Source organism: Crinia signifera, chromosome 8, assembly GCF_055691185.1.
Source record: "Crinia signifera chromosome 8, ASM5569118v1, whole genome shotgun sequence".
In the NCBI taxonomy this organism is placed as follows: domain Eukaryota; kingdom Metazoa; phylum Chordata; class Amphibia; order Anura; family Myobatrachidae; genus Crinia; species Crinia signifera.
In genome coordinates this window covers 1,729,513-1,753,338 of record NC_139224.1, presented here as the reverse complement: position 1 = coordinate 1,753,338, position 23,826 = coordinate 1,729,513, and the positions used below count along the sequence as shown (strand labels likewise).

At 45.1% G+C, this 23,826-nt stretch overlaps 1 protein-coding gene across 6 annotated transcripts in view; it reads right to left on the bottom strand.

Moving 5' to 3' along the window:
- LAMB2 (laminin subunit beta 2) overlaps positions 1–23,826 on the bottom strand; it is a 156,361-nt gene that overhangs the window by 46,563 nt on the left and 85,972 nt on the right. For all 6 annotated transcript variants that reach the window (XM_083155556.1, XM_083155557.1, XM_083155555.1 and 3 more), the window contains 9 exons: positions 23,540–23,742; positions 18,902–19,022; positions 17,881–18,069; positions 17,434–17,613; positions 16,060–16,172; positions 4,366–4,445; positions 2,045–2,180; positions 1,505–1,663; positions 1,242–1,369 (listed from right to left, as the gene is read on the bottom strand). In XM_083155556.1, coding sequence (XP_083011682.1) covers positions 1,242–1,369; positions 1,505–1,663; positions 2,045–2,180; positions 4,366–4,445; positions 16,060–16,172; positions 17,434–17,613; positions 17,881–18,069; positions 18,902–19,022; positions 23,540–23,742 — 1,309 coding nt within the window. The remainder of the gene's footprint in view (positions 1–1,241; positions 1,370–1,504; positions 1,664–2,044; positions 2,181–4,365; positions 4,446–16,059; positions 16,173–17,433; positions 17,614–17,880; positions 18,070–18,901; positions 19,023–23,539; positions 23,743–23,826) is intronic.

The window sequence follows — 23,826 nt, the reverse complement described above, 5'->3', positions numbered from 1 at the left end:
AGGGGGATGGTTAGGGTTAGACACCAAGGGGGATGGTTAGGGTTAGACACCAAGGGGGATGGTTAGGGTTAGACACCAAGGGGGATGGTTAGGGTTAGGCACGAGGGGTGGTTAGGGTTAGACACCAAGGGGGATGGTTAGGATTAGACACCAAGGGGGATGGTTAGGATTAGACACCAAGGGGGATGGTTAGGATTAGACACCAAGGGGGATGGTTAGGGTTAGGCACTGAGAGGGTGGTTAGGATTAGACACCAAGGGGGATGGTTAGGGTTAGACACCAAGGGGGATGGTTAGGGTTAGACACCAAGGGGGATGGTTAGGGTTTGACACAAAGGGGGATGGTTAGGGTTAGGCACGAGGGGTGGTTAGGGTTAGCCGCCAAGGGGGATGGTTAGGATTAGGCACGAGGGGTGGTTAGGGTTAGGCACGAGGGTTGCTTAGGGTTAGGCACGAGGGGTGGTTAGGGTTAGGCACTGAGAGGGTGGTTAGGGTTAGACGCCAAGGAGGATGGTTAGGGTTAGGCAAGAGGGGTGGTTAGGGTTAGGCACCAAGGGGGATGGTTAGGGTTAGGCACTGAGAGGGTGGTTAGGCACAAGCGGGTGGTTATGGTTAGGCACTAGGAGTATGGTTAGAATTTGGCACCAAGGGGGGAGGTTTGGGGTAGGCATTAATACAGTGATCACCAACCTTATTTGGGGTGTGAGCTACTCGAGAAAAATTAAACCGCTTGAAGAGCTACTAAAAATGTTTTTTTAGAAAAAATCTGCTAATTTCTCATGTGGTCCCTGTACGTATCTGGCCAACTTCCAACGGATCCCCCCTCTATCTCTGTGGGAGTGTCAGCTGTTCTGCTGTCTCCCACCAGTGGCTACCGGTGGTCTGCATCTTCGTGGGTCCCAGGAGCAGCCTCCAGTCTACTATGGGACAATGACACTGGATCCCTCTGCAGCTGCCGGTGGCTTCTGGGTTCTCTCTTCCTGCCTTATGGCGGCTCCCGGATTCATGTCCTGATTTCAGGCACTTAATCCCAGCTGACAGCAGTACAGTAGCTAGGCGAGCTACCCAAACTATGACCGTGACCTACAGGTTGGAGACCACTGCACTTATAGAATGGTTAGGTTTAGGCACTAGGAGGAAGGTTATCATTAGATTTGGGCTAAAAGAACAAACAAAGGTCTTACAATTTGTGTTTCGTAATTTTCATGTCAACTTTTTGAGTGTGTCTGCATTTACACTCACCTGGAAGTAGTGGGAAGAGACGCCGACATGAGATCATCTGCCGGGATGGTGTTACCGCAGGGACTGCTGGATGGAATAGGCCCTGGCCTAATAACAGAGATTTTCACCAGCTGCCACCTATCAGGGAACTGCCGGAACATTCAGGGGTGGGTTAGGATATACAATGTGACTGATTGAATACTGTACATCTCTGAGTGTGTGGGAGAGACACAATCAGATCTGGTTTCATCTCCGTCGCCCTTACATTTCCTATAAGAGATTACCTTGGGTTCGTAGCGTATAATCGCGTCATACTCCATGGAAAACGGAATGTTGCTGATTTGAAATTCTAGAATTCCACCTTCGGGAACCAGGGCAAATCCAGGACCGCTCCAGGTAACAGGGCGGCCCACCGGGTGTTCACGTTCAGATACTGAACAACCCTATGGTATGGAGAGAAGGTCGGTAATGTACATACAGCTGCACTCATATATAACTGATATGGATCAGACGAGTCCAATGGAACATCCAACATATTCGCTGTTACTGGTACAGAATCTGGTTGGTTGCTATGGGTAACATCAAATCTTTTCATTATTAGAAGATTTCAATAAAATGTACATGCCGTCAGCGCCACCTCGTCTTCGGCCATCAGCGGCTGTAATAAGCATCAGAGACTGACGGTTATTACTGGAGGCAGGAGAATTAATGTGACGGTGAGCGACCGTCCGCATGCGAGGTGGGGAATATACGCTGCCTAGCAGCCAATCTGAATCAGGCCCTGAGTCTGTGGTGTAAATGATGCACTTAGTCGGCCTTGTTACCTGCCGCAGCAAAGCTGACTCCGCCTCATAGGTGTAGTGATCCAAGCTGATTCGGTAATATCCGGACTTCACCAGGTTACACTGCCGGCCTACCATGTGGTTTCTGCAGCGGCACTGACCGGTTTCTGCGGCGCATCTATCGGCAAGAAAAAGGTAACAAGGGAATTATCATCACACCTGTGTTCCTGTATTGGCTTGCCTATGACTAATACCGAATTTTGTGGAATTATCCCCTATTAATGAAAGAACGTAGCCATGGGTGCCAAGAGTCCGCGGGTACTGATCATCCTGGTTTGTTGGAGCACCCTGGCAGGGGGCATGTCCATACTTACAGGACCCCATTCTGCTCTCAACGGCCTTGGACCAAGACTATCCATTCACTGTGTGCTGAGTCCCTAATGACTGAAGAGATTGCATTCTGAAGAAGCAGGGCCGCCCTCGGTAGGGGGGGAGGGGGGGGAGCTGCCCCCAAGCCTATCACACAATGTAAAATGAATGGATTGGCCTCTGCATGGAGGGGGACGCTGCCCATGGGGGACCAGTGGGCATTAGTACACCTCTGTCACTAGTTGGTCCAACAATCTTCACAGTAGTGTTACTGGGCACAGGGGGCCATGGTCCTGCCACCAGGACCCTGCACCCTGTGAGATGCCACCACCCACACACCCGTAGTTAATGCCCTGTTTATGATTTACTACGTCAGCACTGAGTATAACACACAGTGGGGTAGATGTATTAAGCCTTAACAAGCGATAAATGCAAGGGTGATAGATAGAGATAAACATCCAGCCAATCAGCTCCTTACTGACTTTTTTCAAACACAGCAGTAACATGACAGGTAGGAGGTGATTGGCTGGACGTTTATCTCTCCTTATCACCCTCTCATTTATCTCTTGTTAAGGCTTAATACATCTGCCCCACTAGTCTGATATTAGCTTAATAGCATCCTTTGTCCCCAGGGGCGAATTTTGGGGTCAGGCCGCCCTTAGGCACAACATTTTTGTGCCCCCCCCCCCCCCATTTTAATGTAATCATATGTACAGTATATACATTGTTATTTATATATTTCATTAAAATGTAACTGTAGCCCACCTTAATATTTTTTTAAGCACTCTGGACTGCTCACGGTACGGAGGACCCGGAGGGAGGCACTTATTAGTACAGTGATTAGCACAGTGTCTCTCCGGCTCACACACTGTGACTAACAACTGAGGGGGGGATCTGCGTGCCTCTTAGCTCAGCTGCTGGATACACAGCAGCCAATAGACTGTGTGTGTGTAGAGTAGCCAATGGGCGGGAGCCGGCAGCAGTGAGCCTGAGCCATTTCTGGAAGCGCAGGGGGACCGTCGGACCCAGCCACTAAGCGGTGATGTAATGTGCATGGCAGAGTGTGTGGGCAGTGGTGAGTGACCAGCGGCGCTGCCGCCGACATATGATAATTCATGTCTGCGGCGCTCGTCACTTGCCACTGCCCTCCTGCTGTGCCATGCTGCTATTTAACTGAATGTCAGCCTGCCTGCCGCCCTTAATTGGTGCTGCCCTGAGGCCGGTGCCTAACGGGCCTAGGCACAAATCCAGCCCTGTTTGTCCCTCTGTGAGCCAATGGTTTCTGCTAAGGTGATCATTAATGGTGGTCCAGGTTACAAGTTGCCATTCCCATCATGTCTCTGTTATGGATTGATAGCCTAACCGTAATGGTGCCGTTCAGCAGCCTAAAACTGGGTACACACCTACAGATTTATCTGTCCAATATATCTGGTGGGAACAAAAATCTGCAGCATATAAGAAACGAACATTTGCTCCCAAACACTGAAAAACAGACAGTGCTTATTCGGACAAATTGGTTATGTCCGTTTGACTACACAAATTTATACGAACAATCATTTTTTTTGTCTCCTTTGGAAGAGAATGGTCGATTCTCATATGCTCCCATATATTATCAGATTTTTGTTCCCACCAGACAGATTGGACAGATAAATCTGTAGGTGTGTGCCCAGCATAACTCTAAACCGCCCCCCTTTACCCTCCCCTTAGTGCCAAACTCCAGCCCCAGTATTTACCTTCGGGATCCGTTGGGATTCTGACTGCCGGGATCCTGATCATTCCCCTGGAAATTGCTGCAATCAGGGTTTTTACTGCATTTCGGTATGCTGTAACCCCCCTCGCAGAGGAAATCGCCAGCATAAGCTTCGTACCGCAGCGCTGTGTGAGGGATTCGCCACGGATCCCTCCCAGCATGCCCTGTGGCCGTCCCCGTCGCTCTGAGGGGGGCGATATATCTGAGAGCATCCGGCCCAATTACTGATAGCCCTTATACTTACTGGTTATCCCACGCTCCGCCGATATCACAGTCACATGACCGACAACCATGCAGGTCATTGCTTAAAGCCCAGTATTCTGGCTGAAACCAAGAGAGAAATACAGGGAATATTAGTCTGTCAGTAGCCGCTCTGAATGTGCGCAGCTGGATTCCTCTGGCATCTTGTTGGCATATTTCTCATTGCTGTCTTTTTTTGCAAATTTTTTTTTTCCGCAGCCCACATTCACTAATCCCACCAGCAGGGGGCGCAGTCACAACATATGTCAGTGGTTCCCAATGTTTTTTGAATCATGGCGCCCTAAAGCAGTGGTCCTCAACTGCGATCCTCAAGGTACAACACCAACGATCCAGGTTTTATGGCTATCCCTGCTTATTTACAGGTGGTATAATCAAGCTGACTGATACACATTAACCCTGGATTGGTATACCCCTGTCTATCGCACCTCGGACCTAGGTTATTGCCTGGTTGGTGACATATACACCCAGTTCAAGGTGCGGTGTGGAAGCGCCACAGCTTATAACCCGGGTCAACCAACACAGAAATTTGACCCAGGTTATAAGAAGGATTAAACCTGGGTCGCCTTCTGTATAATGTGAAAGCGATTGGTCGGAGCCTGATCGGAACCGGGATCGTGACCCAGATTTGTGATGTGAAAGTGTGCCTTGATGACTGTGGTTGAGGACCACTGCCCTAAAGCAGGGGAAGCAGCCAACTCCAGTCCTCGAGAGCTACCAACAGGGCATGTTTTCCAGGTCTCCTCACAGAATCACACGTGAATTAATTAGCTCCACCTGTGGATCTTTAAAAATGTGTTAGTCAGTAATGAGTGCACCTGTGTACCTGCGGGTGTGGTATAGGGTTCCGACAGTCGGGATCCCGACAGTCATTAGCCTGATGTCGGGATCCCGACTGCTCGGACTCAGACAGCGTGGCCAGCGCAACAAAGCCCCATGCAGGCTCACTACGCTCGCCACGCTGCGGGCTTGGTTTTACGCTATTCTCCCTCTATGGGGGTCGTAGACCCCCACGAGGGAAAATAGCGGATGGCTATCGGGCACCTGTCTGTCGGCGTTTTGACAGTCGGGATCCTCACGTCGGGTAAATGACTGTCAGGATCCCGACTGTCGGGACCGCGTCCGGCACCCGCACCTGCGAGGTGAGATAGAAAACATGAACTGTTGGTAGTTCTCCAGGACTGGAGTTGGCTACTCCTGCCCTAAAGTATCAGAACTCTTCTAATGGCGCCCCTAGGGCAAAGGTATGTTAGGGAGACATTCTGCAGTAAATATTACATATGAATATGTTGTGCTTATTTCTTATATACTTAGCCAGATCTGTCACTCATCCCCTGTGTATAAAACGTTCCCGGCCAGCGGCATACACAAACCCGCCCCCCTAGGGAAAAGACCAGTGTTTAATGTGTATAACGTTTTCATGTGTTTAACGTTCCACCCCCTTGACATCACCTCCCCCCGCCCAGCCAGGGCTACAGTACACGCCCACCATCCACCATTACTCCACAGCCACCATCCAGCATTACTCCCGCACCCCTCCCCCCCCTCTGCCAGCACCCCCCCCCCTGGACCCCCGTGACCCCCCCCCTCCCGCGAGTCGCGGGACCCCCGCGACCCCCCCTCCCGCGACAGGGCTGCATGTGACAGGGTTAGTGACATGATGAGAGGAGGGGAATGGAGAGAGCAGACTGAGACTTGTATAGTGGGAGGAGCAGTGTCCCCAGCAGCACAGAGTATATCAGGAGAAGACTGATCTGTGAGGACAGGGAGGTGTGTGATAGTGTATAGTGGAAGAAGCAGGGCGATACTGCCTAACTAGTACTGAAGTGAGTATATATATATATATATAATAATGGAAACTTGTAAGTAGATAAATATGAATATATATATACATACATACATACATATATATATATATATGGCTATTTTTCAGCAGGCTCCAGCAGGAACTGAGGCCCTTATTCTAGTTCACTCTTTCTGACAAAATCTTTCTTAGATGGACAAAACCATGTGCACTGCAGGGGGGTAGATTTAAAATGTGCAGAGAGTATTAGATTTGGGTGAGTCATTTTGTTTCTGTGCAGGGTAAATACTGGCTGCTTTATTTTTTATTTATTTTTACACTGCAATATAGATCTTACTTTGAAGTAAAACCCCGACCAAATCTAATTCTCTCTGCACAAGTAACACCTGCCTCACCTGCAGTGCACATGGGGCCTTATTTTGGTTCATTCTTTCTGACAAAATCCTTCCTAGATGGGCAAAACCATGTGCACTGCAGGTGGGGCAGATGTAACATGTGCAGAGAGAATTAGATTTGGGTGGGGTTTTACTTCAAAGTGAGATCTATATTGCAGTGTAAAAATAAAGCAGTCAGTATTTTCCCTGCACAGAAACAAAATTACTCACCCAAATCTAATTCTCTCTGCACAAGTTACACCTGCCCCACCTGCAGTGCACATGGTTTTGTCCATCTAAGAAGGATTTTGTCAGAAAGAATGAACCAAAATAAGGCCCATGGTTTTGTCCATCTAAGAAAGATTTTATCAGAAAGAGTGAACTAGAATAAGGGCCTCAGTTCCTGCTGGAGCCTGCTGAAAAATAGCCCTATATATATATATATATATATATATATATATATATATATATATATATATATATATATATATATATATATATATTCATATTTATCTACTTACAAGTTTCCATTATTAATGTATCATACACATTTCCCCAGTTGTCTAGACCACACACTTAGCCCAGGCTGGAGATGCCAGGCTCACACTGGTGTAGATAGGGTGGGCTCTGGGTGATATATGCCAATCAGCGCATTCCCTAGTTTTCCTTTCACACCAGAGATCCAGTTACCAGCAGCTGCTCCCGGATTGCTCTGGAGGATATGTGTCTTACACACTGGGAAATGTTATTTCCTGTGGCAGCTTGTAAGGTGTTTGTATGTACGGAATGGAAAGTAACAGTCTGTTATAAGCCGGAACCCCTGGTATGGTTTAAGTTACTGACACCGCACCCCCCTTCTTAAATATAAACAGATTAAGAAGTGCAGCAACTCTATCTCACTCCTTATCCCCTTCTACTAAGTGGAGATGGTGCTTATTTTGTCATTCACAAGAGCCATACATACAGGGAATGTACAAGAGTGAGTATTGGATTCATGCCCACATGCATTCTGGTGTTTACAGTTAAATTATTATTATTATAATTTTATTTATAAGGCGCCACAAGTGTTTGGCAGCGCCGTACAAAGGACCAATACAGGGAGACAAAGCTTGGCATAACATTGAATAAATAACAATAGAGTACAAATAAAGAGCGCCACAGTACAATACACATTACAGCTTGGGTATAAGTAGTTATGACGCAATCAACATACAACTAGAGGCTTGAGGCCAATGATGGAGATGAGTATGCAGACGCAGATGGTCACTGAGTGTTGGAGTAAAGGAGAGCTGTGAGTGACATGTGAAGAGAAGTTGACAACAGGAGGGAAGAGGGCCCTGCTCGGAGATGCTTACAATCTAGTCTAGTAAATCTGTTCGTACCACGTGTAACTGCTAACTACAGCTGCCATTCTCATAGTAAGGGGGGCCATGGACCAATCAGTGGTTGTCATACCAACCATCAATGGATTTCCACCATGCATTAGGCATATTTCTAATGGGTGCCTACACGACACACCCAGCAAACCAGTCCCTCCAGCTCTGCAGCCCCATCTTCCGAGTGACATTTCTGGAAAGATGGCACCTTGCGGTGATAGTAAATCTTTGGCACTATGCCACCTTAAGACAAGTTGCAGAGGGGAGGGGGGGGGGGGGCATCTGTTCAGAGGAGGTGGCCAACCATATGCCCCTGATTGCCACCAATATGGTCTATGGTTTTAATATCAATGTTGAAGATCTGATGGTTTTCTGCCATTGATGGTAAGACATTGCAGTGACATCCCCCCACCCCATGGTGCAGGGAGCACCGAGCTTATGCCCACCCCCTAATGGATCGCATGAAGATCATCAATGGTGCAAACGACATCAATGCTTTACTACTGATAGTTTCTTGCCATCGCGCGGGATTGTTGATGGTGTACCATTTGATGACTATACTTATGCTTCCATTTGGAGTTTAAATATTAAAGCATTGAGTAACCAGGATCTATATTTGTAACCTACACATTGTTTTTTTCTATCTATATCTACAAAGAGTTTAAAATGAGCGTACTGATTATGATTCAGACCCGCAAATAATACTTGGCTATGGTGGAGAAACGCGATTGTAACTTACACAGCAGCAGCTGAGCTTTCATCACTTGTCTAATAACACATAACGCCACCTGACTACAGTGGAGAAATGTGCTAGTAACAAAGCAGAAAGCTCAGCTTTACATCACTTGTCTAATAACACCTAACACCACCTGACTACAGTGGAGAAATGCGCTAGCCACAAAGCAGAAAGCTGAGCTTTCCATCACTTGTCTAATAACCTAACGCCACCTGACTACAGTGGAGAAATGCGCTAGAAACAAAGCAGAAAGCTGAGCTTTGCCTCACTTGTCTAATAACACATAACGCCACCTGACTACAGTGGATAAGTGCGCTAGCCACAAAGCAGAAAGCAGAGCTTTGCTTCACTTGTCTAATAACACCTAACACCACCTGACTACAGTGGAGAAATGCGCTAGCACAAATCAGAAAGCTGAGCTTTACATCACTTGTCTAATAACACCTAACGCCACCTGACTACAGTGGAGAAATGCGCTAGTAACAAAGCAGAAAGCTGAGCTTTGCCTCACTTGTCTAATAACACATAACGCCACCTGACTACAGTGGAGAAGTGCGCTAGAACAAAGCAGAAAGCAGAGCTTTGCTTCACTTGTCTAATAACACCTAACGCCATCTGACTACAATGGAGAAATGCGCTAGAAACAAAGCAGAAAGCTGAGCTTTACATCACTTGTCTAATAACACCTAACGCTACCTGACTACAGTGGAGAAATGCGCTAGTAACAAAGCAGAAAGCTGAGCATTACATCACTTGTCTAATAACACATAACGCCACCTGACTACAGTGGAGAAATGCGCTAGTAACAAAGCAGAAAGCTGAGCTTTGCCTCACTTGTCTAATAACACCTAACGCTACCTGACTACAGTGGAGAAATGCACTAGAAACAAAGCAGAAAGCTGAGCTTTACATTACTTGTCTAATAACACCTAACGCCACCTGACTACAGTGGAGAAATGCGCTAGTAACAAAGCAGAAAGAAGAGCTTTGCCTCACTTGTCTAATAACACATAACGCCACCTGACTACAGTGGAGAAATGCGCTAGAACAAAGCAGAAAGCTGAGCTTTGCCTCACTTGTCTAATAACACCTAACGCTACCTGACTACAGTGGAGAAATGCGCTAGTAACAAAGCAGAAAGCTGAGCTTTGCCTCACTTGTCTAATAACACATCACCACCTGGATACAGTGGAGAAATGCGTTAGTTACTAAGCAGAAAGATGAGCTTTACATCACTTGTCTAATAACACCTAACGCCACCTGACTACAGTGGAGAAATGCACTAGTAACAAAGCAGAAAGATGAGCTTTACATCACTTGTCTAATAACACCTAACGCCACCTGACTACAGTGGAGAAATGCGCTAACCACAAAGCAGAAAGCTGAGGTTTACATCACTTGTCTAATAACACATAACGCCACCTGACTACAGTGGAGAAATGCGCTAACCACAAAGCAGAAAGCTGAGCTTTGCCTCACTTGTCTAATAACACATAACGCTACCTGACTACAGTGGAGAAATGCGCTAGTAACAAAGCAGAAAGCTGAGCTTTGCCTCACTTGTCTAATAACACCTAACACCACCTGACTACAGTGGAGAAATGCGCTAGTTACAAAGCAGAAAGCTGAGCTTTACATCACTTGTCTAATAACACATAACGCCACCTGACTAAAGTGGAGAAATGCGCTAGTAACAAAGCAGAAAGCTGAGCTTTGCCTCACTTGTCTAATAACACCTAACGCTACCTGACTACAGTGGAGAAATGCGCTAGTAACAAAGCAGAAAGCTGAGCTTTGCCTCACTTGTCTAATAACACATCACCACCTGGATACAGTGGAGAAATGCGCTAGTAACAAAGCAGAAAGATGAGCTTTACATTACTTGTCTAATAACACCTAACGCCACCTGACTACAGTGGAGAAATGCGCTAGTAACAAAGCAGAAAGATAAGCTTTACATCACTTGTCTAATAACACCTGACGTAACCTGACTACAGTGGATAAATGCGCTAACCACAAAGCAGAAAGATGAGCTTTACATCACTTGTCTAATAACACATAACGCCACCTGACTACAGTGGAGAAATGCGCTAACCACAAAGCAGAAAGCTGAGCTTTGCCTCACTTGTCTAATAACACATAACGCCACCTGACTACAGTGGAGAAATGCGCTAGTAACAAAGCAGAAAGCTAAGCTTTGCCTCACTTGTCTAATAACACCTAACGCCACCTGACTACAGTGGAGAAATGCGCTAGTAACAAAGCAGAAAGCTGAGCTTTTCATCACTTGTCTAATAACACATAACGCCACCTGACTACAGTGGAGAAATGCGCTAGTAACAAAGCAGAAAGCTGAGTTTGCCTCACTTGTCTAATAACACCTAACGCTACCTGACTACAGTGGAGAAATGCGCTAGTAACAAAGCAGAAAGCTGAGCTTTGCCTCACTTGTCTAATAACACATCACCACCTGGATACAGTGGAGAAATGTGCTAGTAACAAAGCAGAAAGATGAGCTTTACATCACTTGTCTAATAACACCTAACGCCACCTGACTACAGTAGAGAAATGCGCTAGTAACAAAGCAGAAAGATGAGCTTTACATCACTTGTCTAATAACACCTAACGCCACCTGACTACAGTGGAGAAATGCGCTAACCACAAAGCAGAAAGCTGAGGTTTACATCACTTGTCTAATAACACATAACGCCACCTGACTACAGTGGAGAAATGCGCTAACCACAAAGCAGAAAGCTGAGCTTTGCCTCACTTGTCTAATAACACATAACGCTACCTGACTACAGTGGAGAAATGCGCTAGTAACAAAGCAGAAAGCTGAGCTTTGCCTCACTTGTCTAATAACACCTAACGCCACCTGACTACAGTGGAGAAATGCGCTAGTAACAAAGCAGAAAGCTGAGCTTTACATCACTTGTCTAATAACACATAACGCCACCTGACTACAGTGGAGAAATGCGCTAGTAACAAAGCAGAAAGCTGAGCTTTGCCTCACTTGTCTAATAACACCTAACTCTACCTGACTACAGTGGAGAAATGCGCTAGTAACAAAGCAGAAAGCTGAGCTTTGCCTCACTTGTCTAATAACACATCACCACCTGGATACAGTGGAGAAATGCGCTAGGAACAAAGCAGAAAGATGAGCTTTACATTACTTGTCTAATAACACCTAACGCCACCAGACTACAGTGGAGAAATGCGCTAGCCACAAAGCAGAAAGATGAGCTTTACATCACTTGTCTAATAACACCTGACGTAACCTGACTACAGTGGATAAATGCGCTAACCACACAGCAGAAAGATGAGCTTTACATCACTTGTCTAATAACACATAACGCCACCTGACTACAGTGGAGAAATGCGCTAACCACAAAGCAGAAAGCTGAGCTTTGCCTCACTTGTCTAATAACACATAACGCCACCTGACTACAGTGGAGAAATGCGCTAGTAACAAAGCAGAAAGCTAAGCTTTGCCTCACTTGTCTAATAACACCTAACGCCACCTGACTACAGTGGAGAAATGCGCTAAGACAAAGCAGAAAGCTAAGCTTTGCCTCACTTGTCTAATAACACATCACCACCTGGATACAGTGGAGAAATGTGCTAGTAACAAAGCAGAAAGATGAGCTTTACATCACTTGTCTAATAACACCTAACGCCACCTGACTACAGTAGAGAAATGCGCTAGTAACAAAGCAGAAAGATGAGCTTTACATCACTTGTCTAATAACACCTAACGCCACCTGACTACAGTGGAGAAATGCGCTAACCACAAAGCAGAAAGCTGAGCTTTACATCACTTGTCTAATAACACATAACGCCACCTGACTACAGTGGAGAAAAGCGCTAACCACAAAGCAGAGAGCTGAGCTTTGCCTCACTTGTCTAATAACACACAACGCCACCTGACTACAGTGGAGAAATGCGCTAACGACAAAGCAGAAAGCTGAGCTTTGCCTCACTTGTCTAATAACACCTAATGCCACCTGACTACAGTGGAGAAATGCGCTAACCACAAATCAGAAAGCTGAGCTTTGCCTCACTTGTGTAAAAACACATCACCACCTGGATACAGTGGAAAATCGCGTTACCCACCAAGCAGAAAGCTGAGCTTTGCCTCACTTGTCTAATAACACCTAACGCTACCTGACTACAGTGGAGAAATGCGCTAACCACAAAGCAGAACGCTGAGCTTTACATCACTTGTCTAATAACACCTAATGCCATCTGACTACAGTGGAGAAATGCGCTAGTAACAAAGCAGAAAGCTGAGCTTTGCCTCACTTGTCTAATAACACATAACGCCACCTGACTACAGTGGAGAAATGCGCTAGCCACAAAGCAGAAAGCAGAGCTTTCCATCACTTGTCTAATAACACCTAATGCCACCTGACTACAGTGGAGAAATGCGCTAGTAACAAAGCAGAAAGCAGAGCTTTGCTTCACTTGTCTAATAACACCTAACGCCACCTGACTACAGTGGAGAAATGCGCTAACAACAAAGCAGAAAGCTGAGCTTTGCCTCACTTGTCTAATAACACCTAACGCTACCTGACTACAGTGGAGAAATGCGCTAGCCACAAAGCAGAAAGCAGAGCTTTCCATCACTTGTCTAATAACACCTAATGCCACCTGACTACAGTGGAGAAATGCGCTAGTAACAAAGCAGAAAGCAGAGCTTTGCTTCACTTGTCTAATAACACACAACGCCACCTGACTACAGTGGAGAAATGCGCTAACGACAAAGCAGAAAGCTGAGCTTTGCCTCACTTGTCTAATAACACCTAATGCCACCTGACTACAGTGGAGAAATGCGCTAACCACAAATCAGAAAGCTGAGCTTTGCCTCACTTGTGTAATAACACATCACCACCTGGATACAGTGGAAAATCGCGTTACCCACCAAGCAGAAAGCTGAGCTTTGCCTCACTTGTCTAATAACACCTAACGCTACCTGACTACAGTGGAGAAATGCGCTAACCACAAAGCAGAACGCTGAGCTTTACATCACTTGTCTAATAACACCTAATGCCATCTGACTACAGTGGAGAAATGCGCTAGTAACAAAGCAGAAAGCTGAGCTTTGCCTCACTTGTCTAATAACACATAACGCCACCTGACTACAGTGGAGAAATGCGCTAGCCACAAAGCAGAAAGCAGAGCTTTCCATCACTTGTCTAATAACACCTAATGCCACCTGACTACAGTGGAGAAATGCGCTAGTAACAAAGCAGAAAGCAGAGCTTTGCTTCACTTGTCTAATAACACCTAACGCCACCTGACTACAGTGGAGAAATGCGTTAACAACAAAGCAGAAAGCTGAGCTTTGACTCACTTGTCTAATAACACATAACGCCACCTGACTACAGTGGAGAAATGCGCTAGCCACAAAGCAGAAAGCAGAGCTTTCCATCACTTGTCTAATAACACCTAATGCCACCTGACTACAGTGGAGAAATGCGCTAGAAACAAAGCAGAAAGCAGAGCTTTGCTTCACTTGTCTAATAACACCTAACGCCACCTGACTACAGTGGAGAAATGCGCTAACAACAAAGCAGAAAGCTGAGCTTTGCCTCACTTGTCTAATAACACCTAACGCCACCTGACTACAGTGGAGAAATTAGCTACCCACCAAGCAGAAAGCTGAGCTTTGCCTCACTTGTCTAATAACACCTAACGCCACCTGACTACAGTGGAGAAATGCGCTAGCCACAAAGCAGAAAGCTGAGCTTTGCCTCACTTGTCTAATAACACATCACCACCTGGATACAGTGGAGAAATGCGTTACCCACCAAGCAGAAAGCTGAGCTTTGCCTCACTTGTCTAATAACACATAACGCTACCTGACTATAGTGGAGAAATGAGCTAGTAACAAAGCAGAAAGCTGAGCTTTGCCTCACTTGTCTAATAACACCTAACGCCACCTGACTACAGTGGAGAAATGCGCTAACCACCAAGCAGAAAGCTGAGCTTTGCCTCACTTGTCTAATAACACCTAACGCCACCTGACTACAGTGGAGAAATGCGCTAACCACCAAGCAGAAAGCTGAGCTTTGCCTCACTTGTCTAATAACACATCACCACCTGGATACAGTGGAGAAATGCGTTACCCACCAAGCAGAAAGCTGAGCTTTGCCTCACTTGTCTAATAACACCTAACGCTACCTGACTACAGTGGAGAAATGCGCTAACCACAAAGCAGAAAGCTGAGCTTTGCCTCACTTGTCTAATAACACATAACGCTACCTGACTACAGTGGAGAAATGAGCTAGTAACAAAGCAGAAAGCTGAGCTTTGCCTCACTTGTCTAATAACACCTAACGCCACCTGACTACAGTGGAGAAATGTGCTAACTACCAAGCAGAAAGCTGAGCTTTGCCTCACTTGTCTAATAACACCTAACGCCACCTGACTACAGTGGAGAAATGCGCTAACCACCAAGCAGAAAGCGGAGCTTTGCCTCACTTGTCTAATAACACCTAACACCACCTGGCTACAGTGGAGAAATGAGCTACCCACCAAGTAGAAAGCTGAGCTTTGCCTCACTTGTCTAATAACACCTAACGCCACCTGACTACAGTGGAGAAATGCGCTAGCCACAAAGCAGAAAGCTGAGCTTTGCCTCACTTGTCTAATAACACATCACCACCTGGATACAGTGGAGAAATGCGTTACCCACCAAGCAGAAAGCTGAGCTTTGCCTCACTTGTCTAATAACACCTAACGCTACCTGACTACAGTGGAGAAATGCGCTAGTATCAAAGCAGAAAGCTGAGCTTTACATCACTTGTCTAATAACACCTAACACCACCTGACTACAGTGGAGAAGTGCGCTAGTAACAAAGCAGAAAGCAGAGCTTTGCCTCACTTGTCTAATAACACCTAACGCGACCTGACTACAGTGGAGAAATGCGCTAACCACAAAGCAGAAAGCTGAGCTTTGCCTCACTTGTCTAATAACACATAACGCTACCTGACTACAGTGGAGAAATGCGCTAACCACAAAGCAGAAAGCTGAGCTTTGCCTCACTTGTCTAATAACACCTAACACCACCTGACTAGAGTGGAGAAATGCGCTAGCCAAAGGAGAAAGAGAGCTTTGCCTCACTTGTCTAATAACACATAGCGCCACCTGAGGGTGATGCTACCCGGCTTTACTGGAGAAACGCACTGGTCATAAAGCATAAAGCTGACTTCTTTGTTACTCCTCTAATAACACCTAACACCACATGGTTAATGTGGAGAAATGCGCTAGTAACAAAGCAGGAAGCTGAGCTTTTCATCACTTGTATAATAATAACACATCAATCTCTATACTACGGCCAACCCAAACCCACCCTACTGCAGCCTGGTCTGATTGCACCATACTCACCAGACATTGGTTACAGCTTCGGCCAGTTACAAAGCGCTTACAGAAGCAGTCTCCACTAATGATATCACACTTGGCACCATCAGAAATTGTACCCCTGGGGTCACACTGACACCCTGTGAAAACAAGAGCCAATCAATGTAATCTTCCTGTAACGTTGATAAGAAAATAATTTTCAAGTAGAGGGAACTCATAATAATAATAATAATAATAATCATAAAAATATATAATACTATATACACAAACACAAACATATTGAACAGAAAGGGTAATTACTGGAGCCTATAGTGGGAGAACCATTGGTACTGGAGACAAGGAGAAGAAGCTACACAAAATATGCCCAATGTTACGCAATCATGCCTGGCTTGTGACTAGAAGGGCTGTTTCAGTGGCAGGTTTTGTTGGTTGTGGGCCCAGGTGCAAAAATATAACTTGGGCCCCCATCCTCCACCCCAACTCAAATTCACAATATGCAACATGGCAGTGGGTGAGAGGGAGAGGGTGACTGGAGAGGCAGAGGGTGACAGGGAGAGCCAGTGGGTGACAGGGAGAGCCAGTGGGTGACAGGGAGAGGCAGAGGGTGACTGGAGAGGCAGAGGGTGATTGGAGAGGTAGAGGGTGACAGGGAGAACCAGTGGGTGACAGGGAGAGGCAGAGGGTGACTGGAGAGGCAGAGGGTGACTGGAGTGGCAGCGGGTGACTGGAGAGGCAGAGGGTGACAGGGAGAGGCAGTGGGTGACAGGGAGAGGCAGAGGGTGACTGGAGAGGCAGAGGGTGACTGGCTGGAGATGCAGAGGGTGACAGGGAGAGGCAGAGGGTGACTGGAGAGGCAGAGGGTGACTGGAGAGGCAAAGGGTGACAGGGAGAGGCAGTGGGTGACAGGGAGAGGCAGAGGGTGACTGGAGAGGCAGAGGGTGACTGGCTGGAGAGGCAGAGGGTGACAGGGAGAGGCAGAGGGTGACTGGAGAGGCAGAGGGTGACTGGAGAGGCAGAGGGTGACAGGGAGAGGCAGTGGGTGACAGGGAGAGGCAGAGGGTGACTGGAGAGGCAGAGGGTGACTGGAGAGGCAGAGGGTGACAGGGAGAGGCAGTGGGTGACAGGGAGAGGCAGTGGGTGACAGGGAGAGGCAGATGGTGACTGGAGAGGCAGGGGTAGGCAGAGTGTGACAGGAAAAAAACAGTGAGTGACAGGGGCTGCAATAGGCCCCTTAGTCCTCAGGGGCCCCAGTGCACTGCACCTGCTGCACCAATGGTGGTTCCGCTTGTGGGCTGTTTAACAAGAAAGGAGGCTAGATGTACATGGACACATCTGTATATGTCATTGTCCTTCACCATATGTGCCATCACTATTTCTATAACTTTTTGTTTGGACTCTTACTTCTACATCCTTGGAAGTTGTCAGCACTAAGCCCAAAAAATCCTGACTTGCATCTGTCACATCGTGGACCTTCAACAAAATCTTTGCAGCGGCACTGTCCGGCAATGTGCCCCAAAGCCGGGTCATCCTGAGCATCACACAGTCCTCCGTTCAGAGAGCCGTCTGGGTCACAGTCACAGGCTGCAGTGGAAACATAACAGTGGTCAGTGGTTTTATGGTCGCTCCCCTAAATCAGAACTAAGAAGAGATAAACAGAAAGTAGCTAAGGAGCAGCCACACCGGCCTCTGTCCTCTCACATCCTCTAGCCATATCCAGGTGGTGTTTTTGGTGCTGGAATCTGATTTCAGAGTTTTCATTATTATTATTAAACAATATAATAGTGGGTTATTTCTGAAGGGCAATAACAATGGTGACCAAGCGCAGCCCCATAGCTAGGGGTCTGGTACCTTTGCACACGCTGCTGTCCCGGATGTCTTTGGTGGGATCCTTGTAGTAGAAAGGCTTGCAGAGCTCACAATTCCGACCCATGGTATTGTGCAGACATTCGTCACAAATACCGCCGCTCGTGTTCCTGGTGGACAGGTAGACCGCCATGTCAAAGTGGCACTTCCGCGAGTGATTGTTGCAATTGCATTCTGTAAAGAAGTCACAGTTTAGCCATTCTGCATTATAGAAATTCATGTTGGTGTATAGCTGTTCCCGAATGGTGCACTCACCTCTGGCTGGCTGCAAAGGACACGGGTATAGGTATACAACTTTGGTGAGGCTGTGTTCATTCTAGCAGCCTGCATCTTTCAAAGCTGCCCTGCCTGGTGTGTCGTTCTCTGCTGTGGTGCTTCTAGCACATGTGCAGTCTGCATACCAGTGCTGAAATACAGACCAAACTGTGCTAGAAGAAATACAGCAGAGCGCAACACCACAGACAGGGAAGAGGAACTGCATGGGTTTTGAAAGATGCAGGGTGCTAGAATGGACACTATGGTTATTTAGTTGGAATTGTTTGTGGAGATCTTAGGCGTGTTGCTGCAGCATATGCTAGTATAATGTGACACTGCATTGTCACCGATTATAATCCCTATAGACTATAACCACTGTAGTTACTCTGACCAGAGCCTTAAGAACCATTCTGGCAGATCCAGGACACACTGTAATATTTTGGAAGCACAGTGGCACAGTGGTTAGTATTGCACAGCAGTGCTGGGGTTAGCAGTTTGAGCTGAACCTGTTTGTGTGGGGTTTGTGTTCTCTTTGTGTTTGTGCCCTGGTCTCTGCCCACATTCCAAATTCACTTGTGAGTAAATGTTCTCTGTAGCACGCTGCATACTATGTAAGCAGCACTATATAAAAATAAAAATAATAAAAAATATATATATATACACACACAGTTTATACTAACAGTTTATTATTATGTACAGTGCAGAGGTAAGTTACATATCTTCTGCCACTTGGGCAGCAAAGTCTACTTACTTTTACAGGCGTTTGTGCTGCGCCCTTCTGCGGGTCTCCAGGGAATGTCATTGAAGAAAGTGTCACACTGTTCACAATTCAAGCCCATTGTGTTATGTTTGCACACACATCTCCCGTGTACCTACGGATTGGAGAATCTACACTGTGTATTTGTATTGAATTAGAGGGAACTTGACAACAAACTCGGTAAAGATTTCCTATTACATTTATGGCACTGTGATCAAAGTGAGCGTACAGTAACTGGATTTGGATGGAGCAGCTGTCCCTCATTTTATGGCATAAATGTTTAAATTAAAAGGATATTCTTGCTGAAGGCTGAGAAACGCGTTGGAGATACAAAACGACCTCACTTATTGCTGCACATGGATTCCAGCAACTCTCCTGCTTTACTTCTGCACCGTTAGTATGGTTTGCAGATACACAGTTACTATGGTTTGCAGATACACAGTTAGTATGGTTTGCAGATACACAGTTAGTATGGTTTGCAGATACACAGTTAGTATGGTTTGCAGATACACAGTTACTATGGTTTGCAGATACACAGTTACTATGGTTTGCAGATACACAGTTAGTATGGTTTGCAGATACACAGTTAGTATGGTTTGCAGATACACAGTTAGTATGGTTTGCAGATACACAGTTAGTATGGTTTGCAGATATACAGTTAGAATGGTTTGCAGATACACAGTTAGTATGGTTTGCAGATACACAGTTAGTATGGTTTGCAGATACACAGTTAGTATGGTTTGCAGATACACAGTTACTATGGTTTGCAGATACACAGTTACTATGGTTTGCAGATACACAGTTAGTATGGTTTGCAGATACACAGTTACTATGGTTTGCAGATACACAGTTAGTATGGTTTGCAGATACACAGTTACTATGGTTTGCAGATACACAGTTAGTATGGTTTGCAGATACACAGTTAGTATGGTTTGCAGATACACAGTTAGTATGGTTTGCAGATACACAGTTAGTATGGTTTGCAGATATACAGTTAGTATGGTTTGCAGATACACAGTTAGTATGGTTTGCAGATACACAGTTAGTATGGTTTGCAGATACACAGTTAGTATGGTTTGCAGATACACAGTTACTATGGTTTGCAGATACACAGTTACTATGGTTTGCAGATACACAGTTAGTATGGTTTGCAGATACACAGTTACTATGGTTTGCAGATACACAGTTAGTATGGTTTGCAGATACACAGTTAGTATGGTTTGCAGATACACAGTTACTATGGTTTGCAGATACACAGTTACTATGGTTTGCAGATACACAGTTACTATGGTTTGCAGATACACAGTTACTATGGTTTGCAGATACACAGTTAGTATGGTTTGCAGATATACAGTTACTATGGTTTGCAGATACACAGTTACTATGGTTTGCAGATACACAGTTAGTATGGTTTGCAGATACACAGTTACTATGGTTTGCAGATACACAGTTAGTATGGTTTGCAGATACACAGTTAGTATGGTTTGCAGATACACAGTTAGTATGGTTTGCAGATACACAGTTAGTATGGTTTGCAGATATACAGTTAGTATGGTTTGCAGATACACAGTTAGTATGGTTTGCAGATACACAGTTAGTATGGTTTGCAGATACACAGTTAGTATGGTTTGCAGATACACAGTTAGTATGGTTTGCAGATACACAGTTACTATGGTTTGCAGATACACAGTTACTATGGTTTGCAGATACACAGTTAGTATGGTTTGCAGATACACAGTTACTATGGTTTGCAGATACACAGTTACTATGGTTTGCAGATACACAGTTAGTATGGTTTGCAGATACACAGTTACTATGGTTTGCAGATACACAGTTACTATGGTTTGCAGATACACAGTTAGTATGGTTTGCAGATACACAGTTAGTATGGTTTGCAGATACACAGTTAGTATGGTTTGCAGATACACAGTTAGTATGGTTTGCAGATACACAGTTAGTATGGTTTGCAGATACACAGTTAGTATGGTTTGCAGATACACAGTTACTATGGTTTGCAGATACACAGTTACTATGGTTTGCAGATACACAGTTACTATGGTTTGCAGATACACAGTTATGGTGGCCATACATCAGACCAACTTTCCTCCAACCATCCAACTAGTTGGTTGGTTGGACTGAAAATCTGGTACTGTTTGGGGCAAATGCCAATAAGCAATTTGCTCACAAACTCAGGAAAATGGACAAAAACATTCAGTGAAATTGTTTAAATCAAATAGGTCCAACTACAGTACATTGTCTTAGTGACAGTTGTTGTCATTTTCCGATTTGGGAAACAAATGATTTAATTACAAATTACATTTTCTCCTATCCAGTACCAGGTTTTTATTCCATCCAACCAACTAGTTGGATGGCTGGAGGAAAGTTGGTCTGATGTGTGGCCAGCATAAGTATGGTTTGCAGATACACAGTTAGTATGGTTTGCAGATACACAGTTAGTATGGTTTGCAGATACACAGTTAGTATGGTTTGCAGATACACAGTTACTATGGTTTGCAGATACACAGATAGTATGGTTTGCAGATACACAGTTAGTATGGTTTGCAGATACACAGTTACTATGGTTTGCAGATACACAGTTAGTATGGTTTGCAGATACACAGTTAGTATGGTTTGCAGATACACAGTTAGTATGGTTTGCAGATACACAGTTAGTATGGTTTGCAGATACACAGTTACTATGGTTTGCAGATACACAGTTACTATGGTTTGCAGATACACAGTTACTATGGTTTGCAGATACACAGTTAGTATGGTTTGCAGATACACAGTTATGGTGGCCATACATCAGACCAACTTTCCTCCAACCATCCAACTAGTTGGTTGGTTGGACTGAAAATCTGGTACTGTTTGGGGCAAATGCCAATAAGCAATTTGCTCACAAACTCAGGAAAATGGACAAAAACATTCAGTGAAATTGTTTAAATCAAATAGGTCCAACTACAGTACATTGTCTTAGTGACAGTTGTTGTCATTTTTCGATTTGGGAAACAAATGATTTAATTACAAATTACATTTGCTCCTATCCAGTACCAGGTTTTTATTCCATCCAACCAACTAGTTGGATGGCTGGAGGAAAGTTGGTCTGATGTGTGGCCAGCATAAGTATTGTTTGCAGATACACAGTTAGTATGGTTTGCAGATACACAGTTAGTATGGTTTGCAGATACACAGTTAGTATGGTTTGCAGATACACATTTAGTATGGTTTGCAGATACACAGTTACTATGGTTTGCAGATACACAGATAGTATGGTTTGCAGATACACAGTTAGTATGGTTTGCAGATACACAGTTAGTATGGTTTGCAGATACACAGTTAGTATGGTTTGCAGATACACAGTTAGTATGGTTTGCAGATACACAGGTAGTATGGTTTGCATATACACAGGTAGTATGGTTTGCAGATACACAGGTAGTATGGTTTGCAGATACACAGTTAGTATGGTTTGCAGATACACAGTTAGTATGGTTTGCAGATACACAGTTACTATGGTTTGCAGATACACAGTTACTATGGTTTGCAGATACACAGTTAGTATGGTTTGCAGATACACAGTTACTATGGTTTGCAGATACACAGTTAGTATGGTTTGCAGATACACAGTTAGTATGGTTTGCAGATACACAGTTAGTATGGTTTGCAGATACACAGGTAGTATGGTTTGCAGATACACAGTTAGTATGGTTTGCAGATACACAGTTACTATGGTTTGCAGATACACAGTTAGTATGGTTTGCAGATACACAGTTAGTATGGTTTGCAGATACACAGTTAGTATGGTTTGCAGATACACAGTTAGTATGGTTTGCAGATAAACAGTTATGGTGGCCATACATCAGACCAACTTTCCTCCAACCATCCAACTAGTTGGTTGGTTGGACTGAAAATCTGGTACTGTTTGGGGCGAATGCCAATAAGCAATTTGCTCACAAACTCAGGAAAATGGACAAAAACATTCAGTGAAATTGTTTAAATCAAATAGGTCCAACTACAGTACATTGTCTTAGTGACAGTTGTTGTCATTTTCTGATTTGGGAAACAAATGATTTAATTACAAATTACATTTGCTCCTATCCAGTACCAGGTTTTTATTCCATCCAACCAACTAGTTGGATGGCTGGAGGAAAGTTGGTCTGATGTGTGGCCAGCATAAGTATGGTTTGCAGATACACAGTTAGTATGGTTTGCAGATACACAGTTAGTATGGTTTGCAGATACACAGTTAGTATGGTTTGCAGATACACAGTTAGTATGGTTTGTAGATACAGTTAGTATGGTTTGCAGATACACAGTTAGTATGGCTTGCAGATACACAGTTAGTATGGTTTGCAGATACACAGGTCCTGCTCTTGGTCAGGGCCACTGCTACATTAGCTAGAGGACCAGGTGGTGACTGCCACCACTACAACCATGGAGGTTCCACCAGAGGATCCTAATGACAACAAACTGTTACCATGTGGGATTGCACTGCAGACAGTGTGACTTTAGGATAACCAATCAGTGATGGGCTCTCATGAGTTACTTGGCATTTCCCCAATGTCTTGATGACTGAGGTAGGAGGCACATACTGTACGCATGGAGAAACAGATGAAAGTAATGTAAGTTTTGTACCATTCCCTCTATGTCCCTGGAGATGCCTGGAATGGGGGCGCACTCGGAGGCATGGCCATAACAGAAGCAGTTTCCTCGCACTACCAGCTCATACAGGGCGTAATAATACTTCTCCTTTATCTCCACGCGGGAGTCCAGCAGGTTGTCGCCCAACGTGTGCAGCTTGGTGAAATTAATTCTGAGGTTGGTGATCTTCAGCAGATCTGTAAGATAACGTCAACAAGAGAAAAAATACAATGAGAAGTTCTTAAATGTGGGGTTAAGCCAATCACTTCTGCTATAGTGTA